The sequence below is a fragment of the Haemaphysalis longicornis genome, unplaced genomic scaffold (genome assembly GCF_048455015.1).
Source record: "Haemaphysalis longicornis isolate Haplotype H1 unplaced genomic scaffold, Haemaphysalis longicornis Haplotype H1 scaffold_2, whole genome shotgun sequence".
NCBI lineage: Eukaryota > Metazoa > Arthropoda > Arachnida > Ixodida > Ixodidae > Haemaphysalis > Haemaphysalis longicornis.
The window spans coordinates 176,748,979-176,771,186 of record NW_027526295.1 but is presented as its reverse complement, the minus strand read 5'-3'; the positions used below and the strand labels follow the sequence as shown (position 1 = coordinate 176,771,186).

General features: G+C 45.9%; 1 protein-coding gene across 1 annotated transcript in view; it reads left to right on the top strand.

Moving 5' to 3' along the window:
- Positions 1-22,208, top strand: part of LOC144169514 (solute carrier organic anion transporter family member 74D-like) — a 62,698-nt gene that overhangs the window by 16,683 nt on the left and 23,807 nt on the right. Inside the window, exons 2-4 of the mRNA XM_077698716.1 lie at positions 15,971-16,057; positions 17,359-17,532; positions 18,665-18,853. Of these exons, the coding sequence (XP_077554842.1) occupies positions 15,971-16,057; positions 17,359-17,532; positions 18,665-18,853 (450 nt within the window). The remainder of the gene's footprint in view (positions 1-15,970; positions 16,058-17,358; positions 17,533-18,664; positions 18,854-22,208) is intronic.

Sequence of the window (22,208 nt, the reverse complement as noted above, 5' to 3'; positions counted from 1 at the left end):
GGCAGCAGTTTTATTGTGCATTTCGTTTATGAGACAGCACTTGCATTGTCTAGTTTGTTTGTCTGTGCTTGCTTACAAAAAGCAAAATGTACATCACCATGAACTGACCAACCTCTAGGTTGGCTCCTCACTTTTTATATTTCCTTGTGTCGATGGGTAGCAGACACAGGAACAGAAATAAAAAACAACCCTAGAAAAACGTGGTGGATAGCACACTTGCACCCATCATTGCACGCGTGCCACGTGGTCACTCATCCCAACAGATGTACAGTGCACGGAGTGACCCCCAAGCAGCGAAAGCTGGGCGTGGTCGCTCTGTACTTTGTGAAAATACAAGCTACTAGAAAGATTTGACAGATAGCACAAACAGTGCAGGTGCGCCAACTTAGCACCATGGCACGAATTTTTCAACGCACAACAGAAAACGCACCGGTATGTCAGTGACACCGTGGAGGAGAAATTCGAAGACAAACCAGGACATCAGTGACAGTGAAAGGGTTAAAGCGGTCGAATACAGCAAATTTAATTTCAGGGTTTATGCTTACCAGCAATGAGGAAAGCTACCGCAGTAACTTGAGCTGACTACTCTGTAACGTGCACTCAAATGCTAAAAACACACAAGCATTTTTGCATATGTTTGCACACAGAGCATTCCTACTGTTCGGAAATAATGCAGGTTTTTCCTACTATAAACATCATAATATTGCCCCAACCACGCCATTTGATTTGTTTACAAAATGTTTTGTTACAAGCACCTGGCCACACCCTGCAATCTTATCCTTTTTTTTTAAGGGAACCGTCTTTTTCCCCTTTTTCCTTTGTATGCTGCACCAGCAGTCCTGTTTGATATGGAAAGGGTGTTGCTTTGCGATCCCTATCCTAGCTTTTCCTGTTTTTTATTGAAAATGTTCTCGATCTAAATGAATGAGTGCAAAAGAAACCCTGCAGCATTCAATTCGCCAAGGCTCATCCATGCACGTCCCTTTGCTGACTCCTTCGAGGTTTGTGTTTTTTTATGTTTACTGCGGAGCACAAGTTTGCTCCGATAATCTATATTTTTACAAAAACCCTGCATTATCCGTGGCTACATAACAATATTCCAAACAAAGTCTGATACACAAACCAGAACCCCCCACAGCTCTTTCTTCAATTGCTGAGTACCCTTCTACAATTGATTGATTGTAGGGTTTAACGCGCCGACGCAACGCAGGCGATGAGGTGCGCCGTAGTGGAGGGCTCCGGATTAATTTTGACCACCTCGGGATCTTTATCGTGCGCCGCAATCTCGTACACACGGGCGTTTTTGCTTTTCGCCTCCATCAGAAAAGCAGCCGCCGCGGCCGGGAATCGAACCCGCGACCTCGTGCTCAGCAGCGCAATGCCTTAGCCACTGAGCCATCGCGGCAGGTACCCTTCTACAATTCTGACCATCATTATATTTGCTAGAGTAAATAGCTGTTCGGGGGGGGGGGGAGGGGGGGGGGCTACGATGGCCAGTGAGACTCATTACACTACATGAAACACAGTGGCAAAAAGGCACGCAATACACCCTTTTCACTGCTAGGCACAAGTTGCATCTAGGGCATTGAAGTGAATTCACCTAAATTCTATTTCTGGGTGCATGGAATTGTTTCACTCATGTAATGTAATCCATAATATGACTTTTGAGTAGAAGTCTAAAGATCTAGTTCATCTGTAATAGGCGGTAGAAGAAAAATCCCCACACACTGTCTGTGGCCACCACGCAACTACCACAGTGAACAAGGGTGACAAAGTCGTTATTAATTAATTCATGGAGCAAGGACGCAGCCCTGATGCGACAAAAAAAATAAGAAAGGTACCAGGAAGTTTCTCACCCTCATCGGTTCCTTATTTTTTGCCCCATCTCTGCAATGTTCTTATGTCTTAATATCACTAAGGTACCACAAGAATGCCACAATGGTTTTCTATGTTTTCATGTTCTCTCAGCCTTCAAAATCGAGATTTTCATGCATTTCACAGCCGTAATGAACTCCACTTACAGGTCGTGCAGGATAGATAGAAACAGGAGGCAGCCAATTCTTCTGGTAGCTCACAACGTACATCCTCCATGTCAAACACCTGGCCCTGTAAAAAATGGAAGTTCAAGTAGTAAACAAGCCGTAAATATGCGGTATAATGCCGTGAAATACTCGCTCTGACAGGACATGACAGAATTTCTTTTTTGTAGGTGCAAAAAAGGCACCTTCAGTTCTTTCAAGCAAAAAATAAGTACAGTGCTCACTGATTGAAACGCAACACTGCGAGCGCGTGGCCGCCAATACATGCAGCGCACCGCTGTCGCTGCGGGGAGCCACTGCCACGCTTATTGGCAACCGGAAGCAGCAAGCTTATGGTCAAAACACTCTCATCCTCGTGGTATACCACAATGCAACACCTAGCTTCCACGGGCGTCCACTGGCGGCGCTGCATGTAGCGCAGGCCACGCGCTTGCAGTGTCGCGTTTCAATCCGTGAGCACTGTACATACATGACAATCCTTACAAGGCTTTCAGCCATACTTTAAAGGAACAGAAGCATCCTTACACTGAATTAATGTTAAACTAAGCCTATTAAATATCCCTAGGTGGTAGAAATCTGTGGCCCCAGATTTCCACTGTGCAAGCATATTCTCTGGTCCAGAGGGTGCGAAACGTGGTTACGGCTTTTAAAGGAGCCATGAAGAGAAAACACAAGTTTGGTTCATTCAAAGGATTCCGTTGCTAGAATCATGCTGACACCATTTTTAACATAAACTCCACTCAAATAAGCTACAAATTAGGAACAAAGGAAATGGCCATGCGACCCACTAGCTCATTTCCCGCAACAGAACCTATGTCATACCAGCCAGCTCTGCAGTTAGCGGAGGGTGGCAACAGCAAACGCGAATTAGGCAGAGGCTATAAGCTTGCCGAACGAACTATTTGCGCTTAAATTTAGGGCACATTCTTTTTACAGTAGTAAGAATGGTGGGACCAACAGTAAAGGTTAGGAAAGCACACGTAAGCATAGAAGTACCGATGCGTACTGCTGTTGGTACTGCGCGCACTATGCTTGGTTTAGCTGCACAGGACTGCGGGGCTTTGGGGTTGTCTCGGACAACAATGGCCGATTGACACAAGCAACGGTGTCTTACGTGACCATATTTGTGGAGCGAGCACTATGTTTCACGAAACGATTATTTTCTCGCTGAACAAAAACAAGCCACGTTTAAATACGGTAAAAACAAAACAAAAGCAGAAAGCGGCTTGCCACGGTATGGTGGCACCATCTAGGTTAACTAACGGTAAAGAAGGTTTCCCAATCGGCTGCAGAGCGATCGGTTCCTGTGATGTCATTGCAGACCCTGAAAATGCACGATTTAGCGGGAAAACCAAAATTTTAGCTTCAATTAATGAATTTCTCAGTGAATAAAGCATCGTTTGCATTTGGACAAGTGCTGGGAGCACCATACCACACGAAATCTTTCGAATAACACAAACTTGTATTTTGTCTTCATGGCGCCATTAAAATTCTCTCTGAGGCACATGGTGAACGTCTCAGCGTGCCAATACCTCCAAGGGGTAGGCAAGTTGAAATGCTGACGAAACGAAAAAACAGGATGGCGAAGGAGCACGGTGGCAAGCCCACGCCCTGTTTAATCTTTTTCGCACCGTGATTGTATCCCCATCACATGCATATTTGTAAGAATCAACACGTTTAACCCATGCTCAACATGTTACGGTCAACACAATTTATGCAAGCCAGCTACAAATAATGTCACACCACACAAGAATTTCTGTCTGATCATGACGATGCTGGATGAGCTTAGGAAGGTGAAAAAATTTCTTGCATTAAAACAGTGAAAGCTGCCCTGTGACTGCACCAGCAATGCAGGATGGAACAGCATGTTTTCAAGCTGCGACGTCTAAACAATTATCTGGTCAAATGTTCACTGCCTAAAGACCTTGTGCATGTGGTACTACTTATAAAGTTGCTAGCAATGCTTAAATGTTGAAAATTCAACGTATATGCAACTCTTACGTATTATAACTACAAATATAATGCAGCCTCCTTGCATTTCTTTACCCGTAAACGAAAACTACCCGTTAGAACAATGCTAAGCTGCCTACGTCCTGTAAAAAAATATACTGTGGGTCAACTGCCTCCTAAAAAAAAAAATCGGGGAGTGGGCGTTTTGTTTTACAACCATTAACGCAGTTTTCTTTTTTCTTTTTTTTTCATGCAACAAGATTTAGCGTCAAATCCACTCAAGCCAAGCGGCGGCCGCTGGGCCGTCAGCATAATATTTTCGTTGCCGGCAATGGCAAGGGGGTCGATCACTCACACAGCATACTGACCGCCGCTCCTGGAAGCTCATTATGACCGCGCCGACGCAGCCGGTAATTTACAATAAAAGAAGCGCGGCGAGCCGACCACCAAGGAATATACTGAACACGTTTAACAAAACAGCACTGCGGCAACGCGTAATAAAATTTTAACATGCACCACGATAAATAATCACTTACGGCAGAACACGCAGCATTTTTCACACGTCGCGTCGACAGACTGGAACTTGCAGTAGAGACTCTTGATTCACGTAGGCACGCACAACTTGTCAGGTATTTTGTCAAATGGCGACCTCGATGTGCGTTTGCTACAGCAGCGCAGTACGGCGACGACACAGACGCTTTGCCAGCACTCACGATGTTTCAGGTGGCACAAGAGCACTAACACGTAATATTACGGCAGGAGGAGCACGTAGTAATTCACGTAACACCAACAAATCGAAAACAGACCATCAAAACCACGCACAACGAACCACCCACGTCTTTTCTTGCGCACCTATAACAATAGGGGCATTTTTTTTACCTGAACTGGTGCAGATTAGGGCAGTGTCGTGCAGAACAGTGCAGAGTGCTACTGAGGATATCAATTAGTAAAAAAAAATGAACATATGCTGCACTGCTTGCACCAGTGCAGCCAGTTCAGGTAAAAAAAATGCCTCTAGTGACTGCATATATGCTAGCCTAGACTAGACTTATTACTACAGTTGGCTATCTAGCAGTCATAGAGTTTTAGCAGTTACTTTCTTCCTTCATCATCACCCCTGAAGCAAACTAGGCAGACGCCATTATAGTATTTTGTTAAAGTTGATAATAGCAAACATATATATAATGGCAGTATATTTTCTTGATGCGAGCAAGGTCTTTTGTTGTCGTAAGTTGTTGCTACTCAAAAGCGAATAAAATTGGATTAACAAACGAAGTTATTATCATCGTCATCTACATCTAGATTGACTGTTTTGTGTTTTGTTCAGCGTCCAAGCATTCACCATTCACTGTTTGTGGGCTTTTCACAAACAGAACGGCCGGATAAAAAAATTATTCCCCGCAGACATACGCAAACACACGCGCACACGCATCCGCACACACACACACACGCGCGAGCGCGCGCACACACACACACACACACACACACACACACACACACACACACACACACACACACACACACACACACACACACACACACACACACACACGCACACGCACGCACGCACGCACGCACGCACGCACGCACGCAAAAGCACCGTGCGTCAAATCCACGCAGGCCATGGAGGAAAAAAAAGCTTAGGAGAGGCCCTGACGTCACACCCAGCGCAGCCGGAAACGCCATTTCTGTAAGTCGAATGGCGGACTCTTTTTCCCTCTCTCTCGGTGCACCTTCTCCGCCTCCTCCGTCCTGTATCGCCTCTCTTGTCGTCTGCATCTTCCAGCGCCGAGCCGGCGGAAATCAGCTGATAGGCAGGTAGAAGGCCGTTTTGCAGCGCGTGACCGTGAACCTAAACGCGCGGTTACACCGTTACACGTCTTCAGTGTGGCCGCAGCAGTTTTGCGAAGCGGCTCGCTCTAACAATGCCGCAATGCTCGGTGCCAGGCTGCAAGTCGCGATCGGTACCCAAGGAATTGGGCGTCACTTTCCACCGGCTAGTGCATCATTCCGCTGACAAGTTTTGCTGTACATTGCTGTGCATTCATCCTTTGTTTGGAATCGCCGCCGTTTATAGGTTCCCAAGCGATGGAGAACGCCGCAAACAGTGGGCGAACGCCGTGCGGCTACCGGACTGGAAAGTGCCCAAGTTTGCGTTGCAGTTTCACTGGCAATCCCAGAGATGACTAGTCAATTAAACGGCCGTTCTATATATATAGGTAAGCAGCACTTCATGCAGATTTCAAGCTAAAAAATTGTGCAATGTTTTTACCGTTGTTCGCGTGCCTTCGATAGAATTTTTTGCGAAGGAGGAGGAGGAGGAGGAGGAGGAGGCAAAACGTTTCATTGAGTAAAAAAAAAGGAGAGGGTGGGTGGCGTCAATAAACTTTTTTTCGCCAAGTTTCAACTTGTCTCAGTGTCAATAAATCCAAGGTGATATCAGTTGAAAACGTTCATACACTAACCTCGCAGTACGTATGAAGCGTTGAAAAGTGAAATCCAGAGCGAGACCACAAAAAGATCCAGATTCCAGATCCAGCACTCTTCCAGTCAACAGACGGACACCTACTAAGGTAATAGGACGATGGAATTATATCAAATGGGAATCTACCTTGTAACAGTTGCAAAGGCACTGCCGCGCATTGCCGGCCTAGCAAACTACATGCAGCGGCGATAACCAAAAAATTGAGTTGCGAATCGTTCGGTTGCAAGTCCCCTACGTACTGCACACCGTGTATCACTTCCCGAAAATCTACCTGACGGGTGTCCGCGCGTACGACGGGACGGCGCGTTCACGATATCTGCACTTCAACAGGCGCGTCGTGATCGCGACCGGAGCAAAAGCTTGACGCGGTACAAGGTGCACTTGCAAGTAGAAATTAAATGACATATTCACACGGCGCAGCTGTCGCAACTCGCAGCATCCTTTTCGAGTTCCGCAAGACCACAGCGCAGCAAAGCGAAGCAGCAATCTTCGCAATCGGACGACAAGGCAGGCGCTGCCTTTCCTCCATGACTGGCGAACGGCGGGCGGGCTGTTGCTAGGACGCCGTTGCTAACGCGACTTCCAATGGCCGCCGAAAACACGTGACTTCCTCCACACTTTTGCCAATGCGCGGGGATAGCTGGGGGCCTCTCCTAAGCTTTTTTTTCCTCCATGACGCAGGCAAACAATTCACTCAAATGGAGGCTTAGCAAGACTATGTGAGCTCAAGTATTTACACCTAGGTTTAAGATCTGATCGTGTACTGTTTTGGTGGCTTGGCGGTTAGGTACTCGCCTACTGATTCAAGGGCGGAGGTTCGAAACCCGCTCAGTAACCCCTTTTTTTTTTAAACCGTGTTTAAATTGAAGTTTTTCTGCCTTAGGTTATATTTTGACATTGTTGTTGCTCTTGTTGCTCTCGTCTGGCTGTGTCCCTTTTTTTTCTGTCGCAATATATTTCTACCGCAAGCTCTGCCCCAAAAAACAGTACACCGCTTCAGCATTTAGTTGCAAGGATAAGCCATTTTACAACGACCCTGAAGGAAAACACAGACTAGGACAATCGGAAGCCACTTTTTAGGTTGTTTTTGTTTTCATTGCTTCGTTTTCTATTCGGCTTTTTGTGTTCTTTTTACTTTTTCTGGTCTGTATATTCTTCTCCCTCCCACTTTTTTTTCGTAGTGGGAGGGACGAGGCACTTCGAACAGCCTCGTTCAATATGTATCCTTCTTACGCCACTGTTTCATACAAACGTACCAGTTGGTAATATTAATTCTGCGAATTTATCAGACCTCACTAGCACGAAATAACGTATACAGTGCTGCAGAATTTCCACAAACCATCGGCATTGTTTCTTACCATCTCTAGCCAAGCCAAAAAACTTAACCTTTCGAGTATAATTAAGGCTTACGTGCTCGACTTTATGTTTACTTGAGGAAGCACAATCTTCAGAAAAAGAATGTAAGGCAACAAATAGTTATCCTTCCTACCAGTGTCCTAGAGGCAACACAAAAGACATAAGTCAGTCTTTTGACTTCATTTTGCCTTCAGTACATACATAAGCAACAGCATTACGGCACACAGAAGAATTAAGACAGCAAATTCAAGTTCTATCTTACAGCCTTTGTCCTAGAGGCAACACAGGGGAAACAGGCCAAAGTCTTTTGACTTCATTTTGCCTTGAGTACACACATGGGCAATAGCATTGCGGAACTCAGAAAGAGAAGAAAGCAAGTCGTTTTTAAAGTTTTATACCTCTCATCCGAAATAAAATCTTCGTATAGAAATTTCAACTTTGTCTTTACCATAGTACATATAAAGGTAAAACATCCTGGCTGTTTATCCGGCAGTCTATAAAAAGTACACAGCCTGCTTATGTCGTAGAGGTAACACAAAGGAAAAGTCAAAAGAAAGGCCACACAGTCAACATGCAGGAGACACAAAGTAAACAGAAAGGAAAAGCTCATTTTCATAAGGGGTGTGCGCCGTGAGGCAAAACGCGATAGTTGGCGTACATTCATAACATCAATTAACTCCTACACAGACACACGGAACGTATGGACGAGAATACGTAAACTCAAAGGACAACAAACACACAGCCTGCCTCTGGTCAGCACAACAGGGGACACACTTGAAGACCAGGCTGACACACTCGCACAACACTTCCAACACGTTTCCAGTTCCGCACACTACACAAACACCTTCATGAAGCACAAACTCGTGGCCGAAAAGAAGCCTTTACATGACAATGACAGGTCAGCCACCTCTTATAGCTCCGAGTTCACGCTTCATGAGCTGAGGGGTGCTCTGAGCACGTGTACACCCTCAGCTCCAGGACCAGACAACATTACATATACAATGATACAGAACTTACACACAGACACTCTTGTAACACTTCTTCACCTGTTCAACAAGATATGGCTTTCGGGGCACATTCCAAAGTCTTGGAGGGATGCCATAGTTGTAGCATTCTTGAAAGGAGGGAAGGACCCTTCTTCTCCCGCTAGCTATCGACCCATTGCCCTGACCAGCTGCCTGTGCAAGCTTCTCGAGAAGATGATAAACCGGAGGCTCGTGTACTTTTTGGAGTACAACGGTCTTCTCGAGAGCTGCCAGGCAGGCTTCAGGGCGGGGCGATCCACGAATGATCAACTCGTAGCTCTTGAATCGTATATTAAGGATGCCTTCGTGCATAAACAGTACTGCGTAACTGTGTTTTTCGACCTCGTAAAGGCTTATGATACCGCTTGGCGTTATGGAATCCTTACTGACCTCAAGTCATTCGGTGTTTCTGGTAATATGCTTAACACTCTTGCTAGTTATTTGTCGGAGAGAACCTTTCGCGTCAGAGTTGGTTCTGCACTGTCAAAGGTACATGTGCAAGAAAATGGCGTGCCGCAAGGTGGAGTGTTGAGCTGTACGCTCTTCATAGTTAAGATGAACTCTCTTGGAAAGGCATTGCCACCCACAATCTCTTATTCCATGTATGTAGACGACGTCCAGATATCCTTTAAATCATGTAACATGTCCATCTGCGAACGTCAAGTCCAGCTCGGCGTCAAGAAGCTTGCCGGCTGGGCAGAAAAGAATGGGTTTAAAATTAATCCCGGAAAGAGCTCGTGTGTTGTATTCTCCAGGAAACGTGGGGTCCACCCGGACCCAGACATCACTCTTGCGAATGTGCCAATTCCTGTGAACAAGGAGCACAAGTTTTTAGGCATTTTATTCGATGAAAAACTTACATTCATCCCTCATGTCAAACAGCTCAAATGTAAATGCCTAAAAACAATGAATATTCTTAAGGTTCTCTCACATCAATCTTATGGGGCCGACAAACAACTCCTGCTGCGCCTGTACACAGCATTGGTGGGGTATCGGCTCGACTACGGCAGTGTCGTGTATGGGTCGGCGACAAAGACCGCACTGAGAATGCTCGACCCAGTGCTGCATCTTGGCCTTCGCCTCTCATGCGGCGCTTTCCGCACTAGCCCTGTGGAAAGCCTTTATGTCGAGTGCGACAAGTGGTGTCTAGGGCATCAGCGGGAGTATGTTGACCTGCTATATGCGTCTAAGATTGTATCCCTTACCAACCATCCTTTTAATCCCATCATGAACAATACATCAAACTTGCAACTCTTTTTAAACAGGCCATCCGTTTCCTTACCTTTCTCTCTCAGAGTTAGGGAGGAGGCTTCTGCACTCACGGTCCGTCTTTCAGAAACGCACAAGACGCCCATCCATAATTTAATTCCACCATGGCATCTACGTCCTATATCATGCGACCTATCATTCACATTAGTAGAAAAAAATAGGGTACCCAGAAGTGCAATTCTGCAGCACTTCCTGTTCCTGCAGGACAAGTACAGGTGCGCAGAATTATATAGCGACGCGTCGAAAACTGGTTCTACGGTATCTTGTGCAGCGCACGGACCAAATTTTAGAGTAAGCAAAACAATGAATTTTCATAACAGTATTTACACGGCAGAAGCATATGGCATTTTACTCGTTTCAAACCACATCATCAAACATAAAATTCCCAAGTCCATTGTGTACACAGACTCTCAAAGCGTTGTACAGGCACTGTCATTAGGAAGGTCATCTAAAAACTATGTCATAAATGCTCTCTTCAAGGTACTAATGTCTGCTTATGCCTCAAATCTTGAAATAACTATATGCTGGGTACCAGTGCATTGTGGAATCCCTGGCAATGAGGCCGCCGACCAAATGGCTGGTGATGCTGCTCACATGACTACGGTTGACATTACAACAGTACCTTACACCGAACACACATCAGACGACAGCTTCGTAACACATGGCAATTACACTGGAGTCAACAAACAGACAACAAACTACACATAATAAAACCACAACTGGGACGCTACATAACTGACTCACACAACAGATACACTGAAGTCGCCCTGGCTAGGCTGCGGATAGGCCACACACATGCGACGCACTCCCACCTGCTCACTGGAACTTCGGGACCCATGTGTAGCAGGTGTGGAAAGGGCCTATCCGTAGTCCACATACTAATCACATGCAAGGCACTTGACACAACACGACACAAACATTTCCCTGAATTATACAGACAACACATTCCTTTGCACCCATCATACTTTTTAGCCGACGAACCAATGTTTTCTAGTCAACGTGTTTTGAAGTTTTTAGCTGAGGTAAACTTTCTGCAGCTCTTGTCATATCATGTGTAATCACCCTGGCCCTATACACCAGCCATCTCCATTGTCTTTTGTTTTGCATCACCTTTACTTTTAGTCACATGTTTTAGTATGTATGGTCTCATCATAATTCAGTAACTTCTTCTTTGGCGCTCTTTGCCCATAGTCGGCCTTGCGCCAATAAAACCCAACTATCATCATCATCATGATAATATATACAACAAAATATGTAGAACATCTTAAAACGTGCCTAAATAGGCTGAACACTGATGATAGAGTTACATTTTACCCATTTATAAACTATAGGACACCAATTAACAAACTGGAAAATACCACACACCAGGTTCTGTACACCGATACCACATTAGATTGGACTATCATCACATGCGTAATTCTTTATAGATTTGTTTCAAGGCTTTTATTTGACTAGCGCCATTCCTATTAACTTTGGTATCTGTATTTATTCCTCGATATTTACTGAAGCACGCATGAAAAAATTTCGCTTTCTGTTTTAGGGATCTCGGTGTGGTGATTTTTTTTCAAATATGTTTTTTTTTTAAACTGTCATCCTCTCATAGCTACTATTCCAGCTTCGCTGTCATTGTTCTTTCAACCAGTTTCAAACACACAATTCTCGAGCGTGTATTTTTACACTTCAAAATGATAAACATGGCTTTTATTACCCCCATGCTATGACATAACCTCCTACGCCTCTATACCCTCCCGAACTGTACCCAGCGGCCCAGAACGTCTCATAGCGTAATGCGTCTGTAAATGTTGGATCAGAGGTGCTTTAACCGATGGTCTTCAATTTTCTTAGCAAGGCTACAGAGAGAACAAGGCACATAAAAGCCGGTGCATACATAAAAGCCGGTGCTTGCTGAAGCTCGATTGGTTGATTACGACGTTTAAAGGGACACTGAAGTGATATGTAAACATTGCGGGATTACTTGCGCAAATTGTAGTCCGGAGTCCCCAGGCCATGTTTCGACCACCCTGGGCGCGTTTACGCGATTTTATTTAGTAGAAAAATTAATTCGAAAATACTGTCCTCCTCTCTTTACGCTCGCCCATTTTCTGCGGCGTTTTCGTGTGACGTCAGGAGGGGATACTGCCAATACTGCACGGCTCCCCGGCCTTCAGACAGAGTCAGTCGGCCCAGCGTTTCGTCCGCCGGCCGCCGACGGGTCGTCGCAATTCGTTCGTTCAGTTGAAACGAAGCCAGGACACGCTGTGAATGGTAGAATTTGCCTTTCTTTACTTGTTAGTTTGTACACTGTATCTAGCTCCAAGTCAAGGTCGCTTCACACAAGCGCTGCACAAAAGCACATGCGATGCTTCGCTGACTGGTATGCCAGTAGGAAAATATAAGGCCTCTTGAAGGCGGGAGAAGAGTCAGCGAAGTCAATATAGGTACTAAGGAAATAAAATCAACTGATATTTTTACCGTACAGCGTAAAACTAGGGTGCGGGAAGCCCTTTTTTGCGCTGGGCGAACAAGCACAGCGGTCAGCAGCACGACTACACATCTGCGAACGCTTTTCCGTCTACGAAATGCAATTGCTAGACGTGAGCTATTGTGGAAACTCGGGCGACGCTTACTGCACGAGCGCAATACAACAAATAGTCACCTAAGCTGCTTGAAATGTCAAAACTAAAGAAAAGTGTAAACTGGTTATACAATATATACCCTATATTACCAGTACCAGCCGGGCCCGCTTCGTGGCCGAGCGGTCTGGGTTGCTAGGTGTGCCACCGCAATTGTTTTGCAAGTCACTAGTTCGAATCCCCGCGGGTACGTGCTTTTTTTTTTTTTTGTAAGTTAACTTTTTCGTTTTCCACTGATGTTTTCTATATTGAGTTCACCTTTTTTTGGGCCGCAACGTTCATGGCTTCACGAACTAGTTCACAAAACGCGCGCAGGCTGGCACTGGCGCGCTAGCGACTTCTCGTTGGCGTGCTGTTGCCATAAGCACCGACTTCTTGCAGGCAGTGGGCACAGGCCAGAATGAATTCAGACCCTTGGCCTGGTGCGAACACGCTTTTTACGATACAGGCATGAGGGAGGCAAGCTTCAAATATGGGGGAAAAGCGCATGACATTTGGGCGTCTGCGGGTACGCGGAGGGCGTTCATGCACTGCGTAGGTTTCGGCTAGTGAATGCTACGATTCCAAGCCGTCTTAGGATGCTTATCTTTATGCATTTTTACAGCTGACAACATGGCAGAAGCGCGGTACGATGATTACTGAGTTATTGAGAATGCCCATCCAACAACGCCAACGGTTGTGTTTTAGAGAACCGAAACCGAAACCGAAACTTGTTTGGTTGCTCACCTTGGGCATCGTCCAATCACGGTGCCCGCTCCTCCTAACGTCACAGCTTTAGTTGGTGCGGCCGCCGCAAACCGCGCATGGTAGTTTTTCTTCTTTCGCGCTTTGTAAAATAATTACTGATTTGTCAACCGAATAAACGATGAAAAGTGTGCTAATTTGAGCCAGTCTACGCAGTGCAAGCAAAAACGGGAGCTTGACAAATTCACTTCAGTGTCCCTTTAACGCGCCGACGCTACACAGGCGATGAGGCGGGCCGTAGTGGATGGCTCCGGAGTAATTATGACCACCTGGGGATCGTTAACGCGCGCCGAAATCTTGAACACAGGGGTGTTTTCGCTTTCCATGAGAAAAGCGACCGCCGCGGCCGGGAATCCAACTTGCTGAAGCTCAAAACGATAGGAATGTATGAAGGATAGGTTCAGGCGAATTCCATCTACGACGGCTTCATTGTCGGCGGCATCCGAATTCGCTATACAGTTTGAAAACAAAATAGACACGCATGCCGTAATGCCTACATTTTAAAGCTCCTACAAAACTCATCGGGTTAGTCATTTTTCTTGCTTGTTGAGGATGCCGTGGTAGAATAAATTTTGTCCTCGGTGTTCGCCAAGGGAATGCACCGAGGGCCGGGCACGTTCACAACAAAAGAACGCCATCATAGTGGCTGGTAACAAAGCAACGGCACCGTAACAAAAAAAGATCGTTAATGCTAACACGCTTGCGGAAAGCGTTCTGGAAAACGTAATTGAACCGTCAGGAGGAGCGATTAACCATCACATTGTCAGGTTTAAAAGTGATACGGGCGTTTGCTGCCTGGCTAGGCGGGTGCTTTGACTCGGTAAATGTTTTGACTCGCCGGATGTTGTGACTCGATGGGTGTCTCCTTGTAGGCAGGGTGTGTATACTCGACCCCGTTGTCGCAAACATTCATGACACTTCCCTTCCATCTATTTTTCGTTCTCCCTTTCGAGTCCTTTTCAAACAACGTGATTTTCTAAAAAAAAAAACAAAAAAAAACACACCCTTGTGCCTGATGACGCACGCATGTTGAGGCAAACGCGTTGTCGTTCTGCGTCAGCGAGAGGTCGACGCCGGGCGTCCAACCAGCACGTGCTTGGGTAAAAGGAAACGACAATGGTCGAGCCAGTTGTTTTGCGTACGTTATTTCAGTCTGATCTTTTCGAGTTTTTTTCTGGCCTGCCGAAACAACACTGCAGTTGTCACGTTTTGCTGTCACGTCTACCGCGTTGGTCCCTCCGTCGACAGAACTAAAAATTCGTGTTTTATTTCTCTGGTGTCTCATTTTACTGAACGTATCAGTGAACCGTGTTGTACTACTTCTTTTACGATTGAATTAGACAAACACGCAGTACACGGTAGTGATGGGCTACTAACGCAAAAGTAGGAGAGAATCAGGCAGGCGGATGTGCCGAGGGGAACCGGAAGGTATAGTCGAATAGCCGAGATTCTATGCATACTGGTTGGATTTGCGGAGGAAAGTAACCTGACTATAAATAATACATTCTTCCACGAAGGAAGAAATGGGATATTGACACTGAAAAGCCCTAACAGTAATACTAAAACGTGTATAAAACTGGCACAAATATAGGTGCCGTGAAAGATGTTGAAGTTTTAAGTATAGATACCAAGTGTAATAAGGCTAGACCAAAAAAAAAGTAAGGGCGAAGCAGTTAAGGAAACCAAACTTGCAGTCTGTAATTAATAATAATTATAAGAAGCAAGGTTAGTTATATTCGCACTTAAAACAAAACAAAAAAACTTAAGAAACATTTAAAAAAAGGTAGCCACTGCGCATGAAGATGTTCGCAGAAGCGTGTTTTTTGGGAGGATAGGGCGAGGGGTGAAAGGGAGGGAGGCGGGGAAGTGGTCGCGCTGAATTTATGGTTTATTGTGTTGGTAAAATTATCACTTGACATCTATCGCCTCTCTGTCGTCCGCGTTATCCTCTTGTGCTGTATTCTTATTTCCGTGTTAAAAAACATGCATGTTTTAGCAGAACCACAATTACAAGGTTTTCATTAACGTTTGTAATAGTAGACACAAGGCGCTGATTGCTAACAAAACAATTTCAAGTATGTTTTATTATGCGGAAAATACAAAAACGTGTGTGGTCTTCAAAAGTATATCATGTGCGTAATTCAACCTTCCAAAAGGGATCGTATAAAGACAACATACAAATTTGTTTCATTCTAAATACTTCCCTGTAAAATAATAATCATGCTAATTTGAACGTAAACTTCAAACAATTAAAGACAGGGAAAAGGGCCGATGCATTAGCCACTTACTGGCTTTCCACTTACGAGACAAGTTCGCGTTATTTGCGGCCAGCGGCAAATTCTACCACCAGTAAAGACGATTTCGCAATTGTATCGATGCCGCGGGCGCTGCTCGAATGACAGCGCGGAATTAAGTTAACGAAGGATCGGGTCACGGTGGAAACACTGCCGCCCTTCTTTCCTCTCGCAGCCACAGTGGCCATTTTGAAACTCGCTGGGCCGACCCTGGGCTACGCTCTCGGCTCCGTGTGCCTGCGCTACTACGAGGACCCTCGATGTGAGTCCATGTACGTCGCATTCTCTCATACCTTCACTTTCATCACTAATTGCAACAGCGTATCGTTTCATGAATTTGCTGTTGTTGTTTCGTTTATTTCATAGCTTCAAACCTGGGTAGACATTAAGCCAGTCCGATATATATCCAGAAAACTAGGTTGGCCTCCCGGATATAGTCCATGGTACTGCCAGTGGAATCATTGCAGTATATGCAGCAAGGAACGGTAGGCCGGAACATGGAGTTTGATAAATATTGGGTATGAAGGGAGCCGTACTCTTCATTGTTAGTTTCGCTGAAACATTTATTTCACGTGATTCTGAGCATCGGCCCTGCAGTGGAAAGGGTGTGGGAAGGAAGGAGAGCAAGATGATAGGTTGGAGGTAGTCTGTGGTTCAGGGTCATGGGGTGCGGTTTGTCGATACGCAGGGCAGAGGCTACAATGCACGGCCTCCCGTGCTACTAGTGGAGTCTAACCATTCGCTGTACCTTAGAAGCATGAGTGGCTCCAAGGGCACCAGAAATCGCTGACGAGTATTCCGATAAACGGGGCTTGTCTAAATCATGCGTTGAGCTTCCGCCAATGGCCCGCGTTTGATGCAGTGTGCTTCGTTGGGATCCTTGAGCTATAATTGCCGATGCAGCAACAGGCTCGGCTTGACTGCGCCTGGTGTACGATAACTTGTGCCTTCCGCGGTATAGTCATGTGAACTGTCGTTAAGAGAAAGCCAGTGGAGCTTAACTGACGCACCAGAAATGGTTCGGTGCGTATCAATGCGAGGAAAAACAAAGCTGTCTAAAAAACAGCAAGACGACAGAAAATGAAAGGCCTACGCGACGTGGAGTGACTCACACTTAATAGTCTTAATAGTTCATTCAAAATATGGCGAAGAACGCAAAATTATTCCAGGACCTGAACGCCAGTGGTGTACAACATGGCACAAATGGCCAGAAGTTAAGAATCATGTCGACTGAAATGCATAGGGTTAAAAATGTCGATGCTTCTTTTTGAAGAGGGCGATATAGGCTTGTTCAAACTGTCAAAAAAATCCTACTGGACGCAACGCGAGAGTCGCGAACATCGTCCACAATCTGCATGAAAGGAAACTGAGAACTCGAACTTCACTGTTATTGAATGGTTCATGATTTCAATTCAGTGGAAACTACCGAATACCAGTTTTCCACAGGCATGCTCTTTGAACCTGTTAAACGCTTGTGTTAGTGCCCGTGCACTCCAAAACTGCTCAGCCATAGCTGACCTGATGTCCCCGTGAAACAAGCTGACGCCCAGAATGAACCCGCAGTGGAGCCTGCCATCGGGAGGACAGACCCTCGCTGGGTGGGAGCATGGTGGCTCGGGTACGTGGCCCTGGGCGCCTGTCTTGTGCTCACGGCTCCAGCCGTGCTCCTCTTCCCGCACAACCTGTCGCCAGCCTCTTCAGGCGCAAGCAACGACCCTGCTGGTAGAGCGTGCACAGGTGAGTGATTTTAGAGATGAAGAGAGCTTCAAAGTTTTGGCCTGCCATGTACGAGAAGTCACAGTGCATGGTACCGTTCAGTGCATCCAGGGTTAATGGTCATCATCTACGTCATTTACGTTTATAGATAGATGAATTGACTGATTATGGGGGCATAATGCGCCGACGCTTCAGAGGCAATAAGGCGCGCGCGCCGTAGCGGAGGGCTCCAGATTAATTTTGACCTCCCGGGGATTGTTAACGTGCGCCGAAATCTCGTACACATGGGCGTTTTCGGTTTTCGCCTCCCTCAGAAAAGCGGCCGCCGCGGCCAGTTATTGTACCGTTGTAATTCGTGTCCCTCCTTGTAGTTTTTGTTTTCAATGCGAACATTCATCAACTAGAGCCAATTTGTATCCAACAACAGAATGAAGGCTTCTCCCAGAGGTTTCATGTTTTACGAGTCCATTCAACAATACTAACAATACGAACATCACTTCATGCGTCAAATTACTTTACTACTACCGAAACCATCTTCAATTCAGTTTTGCGCGTGTGTGTGTGTGTGTGCGGGATATTTTTCAGCACGGATTAAAAAAAACTACAACGCGCTCGTAAGTGCTGTGGTCAAGACCAGGTCCCACATGGTGTTCTACTCATGAACATATAACTGTAACTTTCGACGAATAAGGAAAAAATTTGTGGTATTCGTTCACAGAGTCTATCGGCTGCTGCAGCGTTTAGCAAGCGCATAAATAATTCACCATGGTTGGATAGACTTCATCAGTAACCCCAGGGATAGCGTTCCGCACAAAAAATGGCATGAAAACATGGAGTTGTCAAAGCACCGGAAAAGATTTATGGGGCTGTCAGAAAAAAAAAAATAGGGAAATGTTACTCATCCGCTTGTGCCACTGGCACAAACGATAACCTCTCTGGATGTCGCAAACAGTAACAGTCCGTGAAGTTATTTCACGCAAAATAAACACAACCTCACTTGCCCCTCGAGAATATGGGACTAAAGAAGCTTCCGTTGTTCTAGTGCTTTTGTCCAAGCTTTAGCGCTTTACTCCAACGCGTGGCTGTTTTCCCTCTCCCAGAAATTGGGACTAACTCACCAGTAACCGCTCTTCTCAACTCTTACCGCTTACAGACAAAGGAGGGCGGAAGGAGGACGGCTTTTGGCGCTCTCTGCGGTCCCTGTTCCGTAACCCTGCGTACGTGTTCAGGCTCGTGTACTGGCTCATGGCGAACAACGTGAACCTGGGCCATGCCATGATGAGCTCCAAGTACGTCGAAGTGCAGTTCAGGACGTCCGCTTCCCAGGCCAGCTTCCTCATCGGTAAGCATCGGTGTCGCTTCGCGGAGCCTGCAGCTAATCAGGGTCGTGTAAGGAAGCATTCAAACCATTGCCGTTCGAAGTACCCTGGGTGCTGGGGTACTGCTAGCCATATTTAAGAACATCGACCGGCGAGTAGGTGCGAAACCACGTTCGTGCGCTTGATAAATGGTAGCTTGCCAAGTGCGCGTACTGGATTGGTCTTTCATTGAATCTTCGAGTGCAGTTGTCTCTGAAGGTAACCCACAATGTTTCTCTGGACACGTTCGATTCAGCGTGCAATATTAAGCTAATTAGCTTTTCTGATTAATTAGTTAAAGGAGCCATGAAGAGAAAACACAAGTTTGGTTCATTCAAAAGATTGCCTCGTTAGAATCATACTGACACCACTTTTAACGTAAACTTCGCTCAAATAAGCTACATAATTAGGAAAAAAAAATTCCCCCGCACCTCCCCGAAGGGAATCATGCAGAAATGCGAATGCATCGGGTGCACCGATGAGTGTGCCCTTATAAAAATTTTTACGTCCAGTCAAAAGACAGTCTATTTCCCGGAGGCAATAGACCATGTATGTCCTCTGTGTGTCCCCTGTATTGGAATTTGGCCACTTACTTTTTGTGTCCTCCAAGTGTCCTTTGTGTTTCCGTCCTCCATGTGTACAGTATATTTCCCAAAGGCAATAGACAGCATGCGTCCTCCATTTGTCCAGTATGTTTCCAGAAGGCAATAGACTGTGTGCGTCCTTTGAGTGCCCTAAAATTGGCCACAGACTTTCTGTGTCCTCTATGCGTCCTTTGCATTTCACGTTTCCTCTGTGCGGCCTGGAAGTATCCGTCCACCTTTCTCCTTTCAGTTTTCCTGCGGTTGATGAATGGCTGCAAATAATCAAGTTCTTTATTCCTCATGCACTGAACATCCTTCGAATGGCAAGCGTGTTTATATAATACTTTGTGGCGCTTAGAATTGCTGCCAACCACGCAGTAAAACAGCGACGCATTTTTCTGCCTTTACAATGTTTATTTGAGTAACATTGTGAATAATTAAATGCAGTGTACTAAAAATTATGGCCATCATTATTTGGCCACCTGGCCGCGAGAAAGCATTGAAGAAAGCGATCCGGCAATTTCTTTCTCGCTGACACCAAACTCCGAGCATGTAAAGCTGCAAAAAAATGAAAAGCAAGAACACAGCAGAATTATTATTTGCAGGCAATCTTAAGAAAACGGTCAACAGAAACGAACAAGTAACCTACATGACAAACATGCCGGTACATATCATTTAAGAGGCATTCACAGTTGTAGTTCGCCTATATGTCACAGGGGTGATGATACAGGGGGCAGATTATTTAAAGAGCTTCTCCTAAAAAAGCTGCCTCCTACCCGCCGCGGTGGCTCAGTGGCTAAGGCGTTGCGCTGCTGAGCACGAGGTCGCGGGTTCGATTTCCGGCCGCGGCGGCCGCTTTTCTGATGGAGGCGAAAAGCAAAAACGCCCGTGTGTACGAGATTTCGGCGCACGATAAAGATCCCCAGGTGGTCAAAATTAATCCGGAGCCCTCCACTACGGCGCGCCTCATCGCCTGCGTTGCGTCGGCGCGTTAAACCCCTCAATCAATCAATCAAGCTGCCTCCTAAAAAAAAAAAATCGGGGAGTGCGCGTTTTGTTTTACAACCATTAACGCAGTTTTCTTTTTCTTTTTTTTTCATACAACAAGCTTTAGCGGTCGAATCCACCCAAGCCAAGCGGCGGCCGCTGGCCCGTCAGCATGATAACACTTTCGTTGCCGGCAATGGCAAGGATCACTCACACAGCATACTGGCCGCCGCTCCTGGAAGCCCATTCATGTGACCGCGCCGACGCAGCCGGTAATTTACAATAAAAGAAGCGCGGGGAGCCGAACACCAAGGAAAATATTCAACACGTTTAACGAAACGGCGCTGCGGCAACTCGTAAGAAAATTTTAACATGCACCACGATAAACAATCACTTACGGCAGAACACGCAGCATTTTTCACACGTCGCGTCGACAGACTGGAACTTGCAGTAGAGACTCTTGATTCACGTAGGCACGCACAACTTGTCAGGTGTTTTGTCAAATGGCGACCTCGATGTGCGTTTGCCACAGCAGCACAGTACAGCGACGACACAGGCGCTTTGCCAGCACTCACGATGTTTCAGGTGGCACAAGAGCACTAACACGTAATATTACGGCAGGAGGAGCACGTAGTAATTCACGTAACAGCAGCAAATCGAAAACAAACCACCAAAACCTTGCACAACGAACCATACACGTCTTTTCTTGCCCACCTATAACAATGACTGCATATATGCTAGCCTAGACTAGACTTATTACTACAGTTGGCTATCTAGCAGTCATAGAGTTTTAGCAGGTACTTGGTTACTTCATGATTACCCCTGAAGCAAACTAGGCAGGCAGACGCCATTATAGTATTTTGTTAAAGTTGATAATAGCAAACATATGTATAATGGCAGTATATTTTCTTGATGCGAGCAACGTCTTTTGTTGTCGTAAGTTGTTGCAACTCAAAAGCAAATAAAAATGGATTAACAAACGAAGTTATTATCATCGTCATCTACATCTAGATTGACTGTTGTGTGTTTTGTTCACCGTCCAAGCATTCACTGTTTGTGGGCTTTTCACAAACAGAACGGCCGGATAACAAATTATTCTGGCAGACATACGCAAACACACGCGCACGCGCATACGCGCGCGCACGCACGCACGCACGCACGCACGCACGCACGCACGCACGCACGCACGCACGCACACACACACACACACACACACACACACACACACACACACACACACACACACACACACACACACACACACACACACACACACACACACACACACACACACACACACACACACACACACACACACACACACACACACACACACACACACACACACACACACACACGTGCGCGCGCACACGCACGCACGCTCACAAAAGCACCGGCGTCAAATCCACGCAGGCAAACAATTCACTCAAATAAAGGCTTAGCAAGACTATGTATGCTCAAATATTTAGACCTACATTTAACAAACCACCGCATTCTGTTTCGGTGGCTTGGAGGTTAAGTACTCGCCAACTGAGCCAAACGTCGGTGGTTCGAAACCAGCACAGTAATCTTTTTTTTTACCGTGTTTCAGTTGAAGTTTTTCTGCCTTAGGTTATATTTTGAATAATTCTGCGAATTATTCAGACATCACTAGCACGAAATAACGTATACAGTGCTGCAGAATTTTAAACCATCGGCGTTGTTTCTTACCATCTCTAGCCAAGCCAAAAAACTTAACCTTTCGAGTTTAATTAAGGCTTACATGCTC